This window comes from Grus americana, chromosome 1, assembly GCF_028858705.1.
Source record: "Grus americana isolate bGruAme1 chromosome 1, bGruAme1.mat, whole genome shotgun sequence".
NCBI lineage: Eukaryota > Metazoa > Chordata > Aves > Gruiformes > Gruidae > Grus > Grus americana.
This window is the reverse complement of record NC_072852.1, coordinates 190,152,821-190,166,763: the sequence shown is the minus strand read 5'-3', so window position 1 is coordinate 190,166,763 and position 13,943 is coordinate 190,152,821. Positions and strand designations below refer to the sequence as shown.

General features: G+C 46.6%; 1 protein-coding gene across 1 annotated transcript in view; it reads right to left on the bottom strand.

The window, feature by feature from the left end:
- Positions 1-2,272: 2,272 nt before the first annotated feature.
- Positions 2,273-13,943, bottom strand: part of THSD1 (thrombospondin type 1 domain containing 1) — a 28,043-nt gene continuing 16,372 nt past the window's right edge. Inside the window, exons 4-5 of the mRNA XM_054842465.1 lie at positions 8,967-9,125; positions 2,273-4,607 (exon numbers count right to left, since the gene is read on the bottom strand). Of these exons, the coding sequence (XP_054698440.1) occupies positions 3,232-4,607; positions 8,967-9,125 (1,535 nt within the window). The 3' untranslated portion in view covers positions 2,273-3,231. The remainder of the gene's footprint in view (positions 4,608-8,966; positions 9,126-13,943) is intronic.

Sequence of the window (13,943 nt, the reverse complement as noted above, 5' to 3'; positions counted from 1 at the left end):
CCGCTGCCCTCTTCCCAAGCATGGGCAGGTACCCATGCGGAACAAACCTTGCACCTACATCTCCGAAATGAGGTTGCCCTTGTGAAGAAAGTTGCTGGTGTGAACAACCAGCACTTACTATTTCCTTTCTGATCACTGCTTCTGTATTTTACAATGGTAAAATCTTAGTGCGAGGTTGTAACGGCATGTTGGGAACATAAGGAATTGCTGTGCACGTGTTAGAACTATGGCCACTGATGCAGTGCTGAGGACAGCAAGGACAATTTTTGTCTAGACAGAAGACACAGAGAAATGTGAGTGAAATAAGGTCTTGTTAATGCCTTCTGGCAGATGATGCTCAACCCCGTTCTTCAGTAGAGAGCTAGGGAAGCAGGGTAAAGATTACAGACTGGTGATGCTCAACTCTGCATGCTGGAAATCAACTACAGCACCAAATGGGCAACACCAGTGGTTTGACAGTTCATTGAGCAGCCCGTAACCTATCTGATAACGGAGCATCAAGCGGGCGATAGTCAGACAACTGCTACCCAGTCCAGTTCCCCAGTGAGCGATGTAAAAGTCCAGAGTACAGCGCCTGTTTCGCCCTGTGTCCATATGGAGAGGCAGGCATTATAGTTGGACTGCCTTCAGCCAGCATCAAGATGTTATGGTGCCTTTTTGTCCGAGAGAGACAAAGGGGCCAAGATCTGACAAGCTGGGAGGGAAGGGATCTGTCCTGCTGTCCTAGATGCAAGAGGTACCTAAGCGCATCTAATGCATTACAGTAGCTGTTCTGAACGCAGCCCAACATTGAGGCAAGGTTGCAGGCAGTAGCATCTGGCTTAGAGCACGGCTCCCCCTCCTCTGCCCTCCTGCAGCACAGAGAACCCCCTCGGAGATGCAGGGGTCACAGGGCTTTGTGCAGGACCCTCAACTCCCACAGCAAACCCCAGGAAGTGTTTCAGAACCCTCTTTATCTTAAAAACCAGGGTAAAATGCCACTAGCCGAGTACTTATTTGATCTAAGGGCTCCCGCCAAGCTTGAATCACTCCCACAGAAGGTTAGGGGAATGCTGGCTGAATGTCGCTGTGCTCTACATTTCATCTCCCATTTCTCCAGGGTCTCCTGTGCTGCGAGGCTCACCAAAGCTGTACATAGATACCGTGGCACTGCAGCTCCAACGCTGACAGATCACTGCTTCAGGGTAAATGTGCTTCACACAGCGGAGTTTACCTTAATGCAGGGGTGGTAAGTAACCTGAGCAGCCATTGCTTCAGAGGTCTGATTTAAAGACTCATTACATTTGATTAGCTTTGGATCACTGCTCAAGTGTGGACATGTTCTCAAATGCTTTAAACAGCATTTCAAGCTGACAGTTTATGGGAATGTGTAGCTGGTACGAATACCACGCTGGGCCAAAGGGCTGAACGCTGACAACGCGGCACGCTGGTGCAGGTCTGGGGAAAGAGGGAGCTCACATCACCCTGCGAGTCACAGCCGGCGCTCCAGCAGCAGCTGCAAAATGTCACCCATGAAAAAGGCCATTCGAACAGTGGGGTTTGACTCTGGTGGCCAAATGCCGAGAGTCTTGCTGCTCCTAGGCTGTCACAGCAAGCCCTCCCACCGTACGCCCATCAAATTACCTGCGCACGCTTTGGACACTTCAGTGGGGTGCCGTCGGTAACTGCCTAACACACAGCAATGCTGCTCTCCCTTTAAAATTGTTGTTGGTTTGGAGAAAAAAAAAAAAGCGTGGGATTGGGAAATCTCTTTCCACTCAGAAAGCCAGTTTTGAGAAAGACGGCAGCCTCCTGCCAGTGAACTGAGCACATCCTAATTTTTCCTTCACACCCAGAAGGCACGTTAAAGGGCACGCAGGGTTGGGCTCCTTATGGGATAGCTGTTTGAAGGCTGACAGTCCTCTGCCTGAACCTACCTTCTCTCACTCCATCCTCCACGGGCAGCATTTCCTCTTTTCTTGTCACTGCCCAACAGCACTCCCCTGGTCTCTGCAAACTCCCTGAAGGGATGGTTATCCTAACAAATGGCAAGCAAAGTCTCTGAGTCATTCTCACTGGCCAGAGCTCTGTCTCTGTTGTTAACTGGGATTTCAACCCAGCTCTGAATACGTGCAGCAGGGTGTAATGGCCAGGTTGCGATCTCTGGTTTTAAAGCATGGCAAAACCCACAACGTAACTTTTGTACTTTGCCATAAATTCTCCAGGAATGACCAGATGTTGTCAAGCCATTTTACTTTTTGTCTGCAAAACAGGTATTCATCAAATGAATGTGTTGTTCGCTGGTTTGGTTCATAATTTATTTTGAACTTGCTGTAGTAGCATTATTGCCAATTTATTTACACACACACACATACACACACAAAAGTTTAATAAAGGCAAAGATGATTATAGAAAAGATGGGTGATTCAATAGTTCTCTCACTGCCTTTTACAGGTACTTTGTGCTCCAGTAACGTTTCTGAGGGCTAAAATTGGATCATCAATTTTCTTTGCCCTCCCAGTAGCAGGACCTTTTCTACTCATTTTGTAAATGCAAATATTTGTAAGTTACTCTGTTTTCCTGGTATAAATATTGGCACAAAGAAAATATCAAAGTCTGGAATGATGAAAAATGCCCCCTCAATTTTAGATTCACTCCAAGTATTCAGCATCAGTTGTTTGCACTTTCATGCAACCAGCTAAAAGAAACACCACCATATGACTTACTTGAGCAATTATGATGATTTAACACAGGTCAGTAACAACTACCAAAAGACCGATGAAAACTGCTCACAACTTGAGGTTTGTGTTTTCTAAATGGGAAATGATGGACTAATTAGGACAGATGATTGAGGACAGTGGACAATGGATGCTTTAGGACACCATAATCTACTAGTACATGGTCCACAAGGTGAGAAAGACTAGATCAGCGGCATTCATTATGTACGATGCATGAAACGTGACTGCTTTATGCAATAAAATCTATTGACTACTCCTGCATCACGCCTTCACTAACACATGCTTTCCCAGGGTATTTTGTGTGTATTTTGCACACATACATACCAAAATTAATTATATGGAAGCACTTTCCAGTAATCAGAAAGGAATGTGTTCCCACAAGTCAGACTTGGGCCATTATTCCCTCCTGCTCCGTGTGGAGAACGTGATTCCTGCTGCTCCTTCCACCAGAAGCCAACAGATCCTGCAGATCCTCTCCCGTGCACGCCCCTCCTGCAGGGCTGCAAAGAGTCACTCAGATCACCAGCTTCTCAATGCTTAAAGTACTTGTTTCATCCTCTTCATTTGAGCCAAAATACCCAGGGAGGTCGATCATCTGCTGCTCTGCCTCCGTTAAGCCAAAAGTAGTATTATCATAAAAGGCAAACTCAGGGTCCAAGGGGAAGCTCTGGCACTTGTCCTTTCGGTACTGCACAGGGCTTACACTTAGACCTCTTTGGGAATTATCTTTGCCAGCCGAGCCCGTTTCCTTCCGCCATGCACCTCTGGGGTTAGGTGAAGGGCCCCTCTTATTTCGGTTGGGCTCAGGTTTATCAGCTGCCTTCTCCTGACCAGCAGGCTGACGGTCAGTGATTGGGTCCAGCTTCTTCACTGGAGGACCTGTCCTGTGGTGGCCCTTGGCACCATGGCCCTGTGGTTCACACCCTGGCACAGCGCTGTGGGGCTGGTCCAGCTTTTCACAAGTTGGATTAGCGTTTCTCGATTTTGGCCGCGTCCTGTCCTCCAAACCCTGGTCCCACGCTCTGGTCTTGGAGTTGTAGAGAGGAGTCTGTCGGGGGGTGAGGGTGGACATGCTTCTCTCTCTGAAAGGCCTGGCCTTTTTAGTTTCATGGAAACTGGCTGTTCTTCTAAAATGTGGGTTTCTGTGACAGCCCCTCTCGGGCAAGTCTCCTCTGTTATCCTGGTGCTTGAAATGGGGTCTTCTTACCAAGGTTTGGGTAGGGCTCATTGCAGGGTTGGCCTGTGAGAATGGAAAATCCAGCCTAGGGTGAGAGCTTTCCCCTGGGAATCTGGGCTGGCTGGCTGGCTGGTCCAGAAATGGAGATTTGATCCTAAATTTGTTGGCCGCTGCCTCCTCTTGGTTTTCCCCACTCAGGGGAAGCATTGTGGTGGCACCAACAACCGTGTCCGTGAGGGGATTCTGAGAGACGTGGTACACCTTGGTGGTCTCAGTCAGGCCTTTCTTCTTCATCTCTTTCAGCTGCTGCTGTGCGAGGCGGTAGCTGAAAATCGGAGGGATTATTTTTTGAGCATTTGGCTGAAAGTTCTCACTTCCAGAGGCCTCATCTTCTTGGGCAAACTGGAGGCTTCGCCTGTAGGTCAGAGGAATGTTAACAGGGGCATCCCCTACTTCGGCAAAGCTGTCCCGCTGCTTGTTGCCTTGGCAAATGTTCTCTTCGTCGGAGTTTTTACGGAAGCCAGGGGAATGGACAGAGTTTCGGTGGACGGCGGTGCTGCACTTCTGAGCTCTGCAGAGCTTCCTCCAGAGAGTGATGAGAACGGTGGCAAAGATGATGAACAGGCATAAGGAGATACCTGTGACGGTAACTATGTTATTTGCTTTCTGGTCCTCTCCTGGCTGGACAGAAGGTGGGGTGGAAGGCTTGATAGCTGTAACAAAGAGCACACAAGTCTGTCAGAGTTGCACTGTCATCAGCATTTTGGTATTTTAGGGTGGATACTTTACTACAAAGAAAAAATAACCAATTAATACAATACAGGAAGTTGTCAACTGTTAAAATTTGCTCATTGTAGATGACTTGCTACTGTTGCCTACCAACTGGGAGGAATAGATCTACTTTCTTTAAATGAAGGCTTCCATGGACCTTTTAAATGTAATCCTAACTTTTGCCTGTTCTGCCATTTCTATACGGCACTCCTAAATACATGTAAAACAGGACAACAATATTTGCCCTCCTTTATGAAGTTATGTTAAGATCCCCTGGTGAAAAGTGCTATAAAAGGGGTAAAAATAACCCATCCCAGGCTAGTACTTCAGGTGCCACTTTAAAATTATTTTTAGGATACCTTAAGTGGGTGTGAGAATTGCAGTGAGTTTAAAGAGCAGAGAGGCAGCACTAGCAGGAGCAGTGTAACTTTTCCAAGCAGTCCTTTGAGGGTGCTTCTTCCACCACTGCCTGGTGTCACAGCCCCAGAGGACAAAACCCTCCCCCTCCACAGCAAGCTCCCAACTGAGAAGGCCATTGCTCTGGTGCCCCTGGCATTCTAGTACTGACACTCTTCCGTCGTGGAGATGGGCCTTCAAAGAGAGAATACTACTCTCCAAACTTTTCTTCACTGAGAGGGTGGTCGGTCACTGGAACAGGCTCATCAGGGAAGTGGTCATGGCACCAAGCCTGTCAGAGTTCAAGGAGTGTCTGGATGATGCTCTTAATCATATGGCTTAGTTTTAGGTAGTCCTGTGAGGAGCAGGGAGTTGGACTCGATCCCTATGGGTCCCATCCAACTTGAGATATTCTATGATTCTAACCTGTAATGCGAACATCTCAGAGCTTTCCACAGCCCTTTTTAAACCTCTCACCTGCCCACTGCACCACATTACAGATGGCTGAACCAATGAGAGATTAATAGTTCTTTTTTTAGATGAGGTCTCTAGCATTTCAGGGGCAGCCCTGAACAGAATACAGCACTGTTAAAAGGGGATGAATTGGTCCAGCAGCAAATTTGAGTGTGTGTAGCACTCCCCAATTTCTTGTGGCCAAACATCAGCTCCCTAAGGCCATGAAAATGCTGTTGGAGGACAAGGCTACCCAGTTGTAGTTGACAAGAGCTGGCCATGAAGCTGTGAGCTCAAACCGAACCACTTAACAACCCTGCCCCAGCATCTAGTTTTATGCAGAACGCAAACCCTTCCATCAGAGTGATAGACACTTTGCTGTAAAACTTGCCAGGTGCGTCACAGTGACTATCCAGCCATAGGAAATGTGTCTGCAGAATAATGAGAAGCAGACACCATGTACTTCTTGTAATCCAGAAAAACACTCATTCAATAGCAAGCTGGTAGCACAGCTATTAGGTGTGCAGGTTGCACTGATGAACACAGACCAGAAGGTCTGAGGCTGCGACAATAACAGACGTGCAGGTGCTGGGTGGGCAGGACACTCATTTCTTTTACTCAGGGCTACCCAACAGCCCCAAGACCTTTGAAAAAATCCTGCCATGGGATTAACCTTGATCTCCATGTCACTCTGAGAGCTCGACATCAGCATAAAGAACACGACCACTGCCTGCTGAATCTTTTACAGAGAATGTCTAAGACTTGCATTCAGCCCAATGCCCCCATGTTTGGAGCATGGAGCGTTGTCATTCTGGGGCCTGAGTCAGGGAGTGAACACGCGGACCTCAGGGGAGAAGGCAGGACCAGCAATTGCACAGTTCAGTACTGCTGCAGCAGAGCATTGCTCATCCTTCTCTTAGTCTCATAGTTATTTTCTAAAGACTCCATTTTCTATCTGCAACGCACGCTGTGTTGTATCATTTGGAGTAGAAAGCTAACAGCTAGCAAACAGCGAAGTTCAAAACAGGACTTAGTTACTTAGGTTTGCTTCTCTCCATCTCATCTACCTCTGCCCCTAGCCTGTGTGCTGGTTTTGTTTATTCAGCCATTTGCTCCATCTGCTGGACTAATGACTGCAAACATAGCTATGCTGAAAAAAAGTTTTCCTACTCCAGAAAGGTGCGGATAGTTGGCGGGTGGGAAGGATGACACTCCCAGCCTGAAATCAGGCAGCAGATGAACACTGTAAGATCACACTGTTGAGTCACTTTTCGAGCAATCTAAGGTTCAATGAGATGAAATCACGTAGGTGATTGTGTAAAGGAAGCTGCCTGATGTGGGAGGAGGATTAGAAACCATGTGCAAGAGAGAAGCGAGGTAATTCCTCCAGATGATCCCAAAACAATAGGTGCAGATGCAGGCCTCCTGTGCATCTGGGTTTCCTGTATATAAACCCTCTTCATTAACCCAGAGACCTCACTGGAATCTAAGTCTTCTCCAGACCTGCTGAGCACCATCAGACAGTAATTCCAACCAGACTGCCACAGCCATGTGCACTGCGTATTCACAGGACAGCTGACAGTGGAAATCATCATATGCCTTATACCATTGCACACCTGTATGGAAAAAGTGACACTTTTGAGAAGCACCGGAGAGGCCTGTCGCTTCTGCGCACATAAAACAAGGTGCACACCCAAATCATGTGTCCAGCACGTGCTCCGCACATGCGGACCCCTCTCTGGGCAGCTCTGTGCACCGGGACTGCTCCCTCAGCTCCAGAGGAACAGGGTGAAGATGGCAGGCAAGGAGCCAAAGCAAACACTGTGCTTATGGAAATACCCCTCCAGCAGGTAACAGAAGGCACAGAATAGCACAGCTCAGCATCGGCTTTAGAAAAACACCGGTTACTCCACTGCATTTTGCTGGTGGCATCACTACCTGCAGCAGTCTGAGAGAGTTTGGCATAGAGACAACTAGCCCCAGAGCAGGGCATTGGCTTTAAGCTGGGCCCCTAAACATCTGACTTGTTCTTCTCTGCTTACACTCAGAGCTTTACGAAATAAGCAAACCCACAGGGCCAGCATTTTCCAGTCATTAAAAACATCAGACACAAAACATCAGACACCTTAACAATAAACTGTTAAAACATCCCAAGTGCTGCAGAAACACTCACAAAATGCAATACCTGACTCGATGGAATGTAATTTTTATGATTTTCCCTTCACCCAACCTTTTGTTCAATACCAACCCATTTCTTACAGTGCTCCACAATACATTTCAGTCCGGCGTGTATACTTCTGAGGCATTCATTGAACAAACACCTTGAAGCTGGTTCAGACCAATACCTCCATCAAAAAGGAGTCCTGCCCTCTTCCTGCTCCAGCTACACATTCTCCCCCTCTGCTGCCCTTCCTTTTTCAGTGGCGCAAGCATTGCAGTGGCTGTGTGATAAACAACTTCTCCACATCCCGCAACTGTCCGTTTTTTAGCTGGGTCCATTCCAGTTCTCCACACTCCACTTCTGCCAGCACAAGGAAGTGCATGGAAGATGGAAGCAGCCAAAGCAAGGGGTAAGGCATTGCTCACTTTGTAATAAATTATCTGTTAAATTACAGCGTGAGAGCCTAGGAACCTGCACAGTCCCTGTGAACCTTTCCTTCCCCATCCCTGCCCTCTGTGGCACCTGTGGGACACGAAGGCATTGGAGTTTGTACATCAGCCAGTTTCTGAGCACATGGACCTCTGGGGCCCGTTGGCATCAGCACTGTCCTTTTCAGCAGGGAGTTTGCAAGAAGCAAAAGTTTTGCATGGACTGAGCCCCATTAGCCCATTAAAAGGGACTGCTTCTCCTGCCCCTCACACTGGCTACAAGCACCCGATTATGGTGCTGGCACAGCCTCATCGGGGCTCTAACCTCCTCTCATCTGACAGGAGGTTCAAGTCTCCTCTATCTGCACCCACCTGCCACCTGCCAGCAGGCTGGAGCAGGGGGGAGACCTGGACCTGCTACCTCAAAAAACTCTCAGAGTGAAATCCCCACACCACAAGTCCCAGCTGGAACCAGTCCTCTTTTAACAGGTTTTCACGTTTTCACAGGTTTCCACTGCCTGGAGCCTTTGGCCTTCGGTACTGCACATGTTCTGCTAGCCCTAAGATCTCTACCCCAGCCCTTCCACACTCCCCAGCCATCCTGGAGATTTTAAACCCCTTCCATGGCACTCCGGGCATGCAGAAATCTTAAGCCTTAGAGCCCTATCTCCAGTTGTCCCACAAATGCATGTAGGCTCTTGCCCTACTCTATCAACTGCAGGAATGTGACACCCCCCCAAAATCAATATTATTGAAAGAGAGATCAGATGCTGCCATTTTACAAAGCCCTTCTAGTAACAGGCCCTTTGCTTTTGCCAGGGCAGACACGCAACCACAGGGAAGGGGACGGCAGAACTACGTACACAAACACTCCTCCAGCGAACACAAGGAAGTCTCCCTTGGTGATCCAGCGCAGCCTGGTTTTGCCGGCGAGGAGGTGAGGCACTCTCGGAAGCGCTCCCGGACGCCATCCCCACAGGTGACGCTGCAAGGGCTCCACGGCTGCCATGGGCTCCACGTTTCTGCAAATACACAGGCTCACAGCAATGAGGAACGCATCTGCCTCCTTACCTTTAAAAACATAGCCATTTGTCTTACTTAAGAAACCCAACAATAAATAACCAAACAATGCAAACAGCAACACCAAAAGAGCAAGCAGCATCCAGAGACCTGCTCCTGTTCCCATTGGAGTCTGGGGCAATGCTCCCACTTTTTTTTCCCCCTTTTTTCACTCCAGTGCCAGTCAGCAACACAGTGGTCAGTTAACTGGGCCTGGCAGGAACTGCCTGGAACAACAGCAAATGGAAATTAATCCACAAATCTTTGGAATGGGTTCGTAATTTATATATTAATCCAATTCCTGCCTGACAGATAGTGCTTTTACAGCAGGATAACTTCATTGACTTAAGTGCAGTTACCTCTGATTTATATGATTGTGAAAGGAGGATAAGCCTACAAGGCCTAATGAAACGGCAATATTGTTTTTTCTCTTTATTATCTTCTCAGCACACAAACATGCTATTGAATCATTCATTTGACAGCTTACAGGTCCCTATTGTTTTATTGCTTATGGTTAGGCAATTAACTCAAGATGAAATTTTGCAGGTTCATTTATTTATTTTAAGTGGAGGCAGGCTCAGGTTCTATTGCTACCTCAAATATTATAATTTTTTAATATGTAATGAAATCCCTCTTTTGCTTAGACAACATCCTCATCCAGTGTTCAACGCTCTAACTTTACAGCAGCAAGAACCCAGAGAGAGAAAGGGACCGTTCCTGCCTGTATCTGACAGCAGTGACACTGAAGCAGGACCACAATTTTAAATTCCAAACCAATGCACGAGTCCAGGTGCAGCCTTTAAGGACACATACCCTGGGGACCCTCCCCAGTGACCTGGCTTTGAAATATGCCAGAAAGAAAAACAATAGACCACTTACTCTATTTCACGGCTCACAGATAAAGTAGAAAATCAACTAAATCACAAAATGTAGATTAGATTTACTAAAGTGTGCTCTTTTAAATAATTTATGGTGTTGCTACTGCCAACACAGGTCACGATCTTTAATTTTCTTACACCATTGCTTTGCTGCTAGCATGCCACTGAGCTCCTGATCAGCAAACAATTTATGATGTTAAAGCACTAGACAGCATTGCATAACTGGAAATGGTTTTACGATTTCATGTTATATCAGCTGCTGTATTGTTCATGGTGTGTTATTATCGTTAAAAGTCTCGAAGAAAAATAAATACAGCTGTGTTTTAATAAACATGAAATTTTAACTGCTTTGGGCCCTGTCCTACAATTTTTTGTGAGCACGCCAGTATGAAAGACATTAATGTGAGCAGTGTAACAGAACCAGTGGGGCTGCTCTCCCGTGTGCAGGTACTCACCTGCATTGCAGGATGAGGCCCGGAGGTTTTGAGCTTACACGTGTGCTGCCAGCCAAGGCTGGAAAGCGTGTGTGGGCACATACTCACACACATCTTTGTGCACGCATGTTTGAGTATGTCTGCCTTGCCTAATGCAGAGTAGAGATGGGCATGGCGAGAAATCCCGGCGTGCTGTGGTTTTAAGCCCACACAACACCAAGTGACCTCCCTGGCTATTTGCCACTGACTCTACTGCAATATTGGGATATCCGTGATCTCAGGGTGTCTTTCACTTTGTGCACCTCTCTGCTTTCACCCCTCTGTCTCTGGAGCTGGAGAGCTGCTAGAGCAGGGGAGAGGAGCTCAGAGGCAGGCTGAGCTCGGAAGAGGCACTCCTCCTCCAGTTTGCAGCCGTACCAGTTCCCAGCAAAGTGTGAAACAGAGCAAGACAGGATAGGTGTGGTGTTGGGAGGAAAGGGAGTCAGAGGATGTCAAGGAGGGGGGAACTGGTGAAGTTTGTTGGGGTAAAGAGTCCCTGAAAGGTACAGACCTGGATAGTTGCAAAATGAGACCAGCTAGCAAACAGAGCTACTAGTGAGGGCAGCAAGAAAAAATGGCCATAATCAATAGTCAAGGGCTCACTGATCCCTCCTCCAAAAGACTTCATGGTGTCACAGTATTTGGGGATCTCATGACACTTTTCTTCATATGAGTATCACAAAAGGCTCCAGCAGTGTCCCTCATCATTGGCAGAGGGCGGTAGGCTAGTTGGAGAAGCACCTACCTCCTTGTAGACCACTTTATGTGAGCAGCTTGGTGAGTCCCTGCCATAACTTCCAGTGCATGAGCTAGCTCATTTCCCTCTCTCCCCATTCCCTGCTCATTTAAACTTCTGTTAATTACAGTCAGATATAGAGCCAGACCCAAAATGGTTCTGGTTGCCTCCGGTGCTAACACCAGTGATAGTGGAGGGTGCTTGGCAGCCTTCACATTGATGCCTGTGGGCTTACATGTACAAGAACGCTTAGGATGAGTAATTTTCTAACTTTGACGTCAAACCTATGATGTGCCCGTTGCTCCGGGGCACTTTTCACTGACTTCAGCTTTAGCTGAGGGCACAGAGCTCCCTAGGAAAAACACTTGGCATCCATAGCTTTGGGGCTAAGAGTACGTGCTTTAAGAAGCAGGAGAGCAGGAAATGCTCCAGCTCCCATGAAAGATGGGAGATTTAAACTCTTGCAACTTGCTCTGCAACTTCCTGCAATTACCAGAATGTAAAAGAAAATGAAGCATAGTTTATTCTCCCTCAAGGAAATGAAATGATTAACCTTCATTTAAGACAAACAGATCCAAAGTGTCAAGGGAAAAACCAGAAGGTATGCACTGCAAACCAGCTCTACTAAGTGTGAATTTTTTCACATACAATTGAGGAATCAATTATCAACATGAAGACATCTAACTGATGAGTTAGTTTGAAATAGCTGACAGTTGGCAGATCTGCCAACATGAAAGATAAATGCAATTAACTGTGTTAATTGTTGCTCTGCATAAATATCTCCCCTCAAATTTCTGTGTTCATAAGACTTTGAGCATATAGTGCTATCCAATGGCACAGTCAGAGAGGGACGCTCAGCATCATCCTTCCAGCCTGATGCACGTGATAGTCCTAAGCACTTCAACAAGACCAGTGACATGGGACAAAATCACTCATTATTTACAGGCTCACGTAAATGCCTAGGCAAGCCTGAGGGATTGCAGGGTATCTGTGAAAGTTGAGATCAGTTTTCAGGTCCTGAGATTGGGTATTGTAAGTTGTATTGATGTTTGGATAAAAACTGGGAAAACACCCTTCTCACCCGTTCCGTATTTCTCTATTTCCATGGAAATGAAGCCTGGGTGCACTGAAATGGTGGCATGCTCCAACACGTTACTAATTTGGACAATGAAAGGACGAGGATCCCTTTAAAGGAAGAAAACCTAAACTCTGCCCGGGCAAATTACAGTCTTTTCCCCACAAACAGGCATCTTTAAGAATTGCACAGGCACAACCTAAAAATTTTTTTTCAGAAGCTAAGAGCTATCCCAGTGAGTCCCTAACACCTGATTCATTCCTAAAATGCTGGGGGTGTGGAGATGAAGCATTCATTGACATAAGAGAAGCGCATGGGGCACAAAGCAGCCCTGGCGTACCCGGATCCCCTGCATCTGCCTGTTTCTAAATAAATGCATGCCAGGCACAGATTCAGGCAAGAGACCTAATTGGTTTCCAGATTTTCCTACAGATCGACAGGTCTGATTCATACAGTCTTATTCAAGGAGAAAAAATCTGATGGAAGTTGTATATCCCTGCTTGACCCCTCAATACTCCACTTACTCCTCTCCTCCCTTACTGACCACTTTTCCCTTCAGAAGGTCTTTCCCTACCTTCCTCTTTCCCTTCACTGGCAACAGCTGCACTTCTTATGCCCTGCTGACTTCCCGATAGCTTTTTTATTTGACAGTTAGCAAAAGTCAGATGAAAAAAATTCATCTCTGCTGTTGACAAGCACAAGAGACTTCACTTGGGAGTCATACCAAAGTTGAAACTGGTCTCCAGAGCGTTTAACTAAGAACTGTAAAAGAAAGTTAATTAACACCGGAAATATGAAGAAAATATGCCCATTTCTATGCTGTAGCATTACTCATTAATTTTATCAGTCTCATCCGAATGTTTCAAGTGGGATGCAGGCTAGGTCACGGAACATCCTCCTAAGGAGTGCAGAAGTCTCACTGCTGGGGACACTTTAATCCCAGATGAGCAAAGCACAGCATAAAGCATTGAAAAGAATGAGCCTGCAATGCGTCTGTTGCTGGGTAAGATGATCTAACAGAGTTTCCTACCTCAGCCATTCAAATAATCCCATCAAACACAGGGAAAAAATTAGCTGCATGACTCTCTCTAAGTCACCAGTGTGGAACAGTTAAAACCCCACTGAGATGAACGAAGTGACTCACATCTCACCGTTATTTTTTCACAGGTTCTCCAGCTGGAGTCTACAGAAAGCTGCACAAGTGCTGGCTCACATTTAATAGATATATTCACAGTCTTAGATAGCATAAGCCTTTTTGCGACACTCATTCTGAAGTCTGATGGCCTGGGCTGGAAGAGCTGCTGTCCCGGCCCACTCAGGGCCACCAGGAACCTTCTCTTTCCTACTCCAGACACAAGCCAGATTCCTGTTCCACAGGCTGGACTAAACCTGGCTGGGATGAGGAGTAAAGAGCAGGATTGACGAAGGGTCAGGAATATAACTGATGTCTGATCTATGGAAAACAGGTGTGGGAAAATAATCTTTCATCTCATCTTCTGTGGTTTGGATGAAGATAATTTTAATGATTTAGGAGATTTGATCTTTTACAAGATGATATCTCTGCTTCATAATAATAGAGCACATGCTAAATGAAGTAAGAACTGAGTGAGTGACAGATT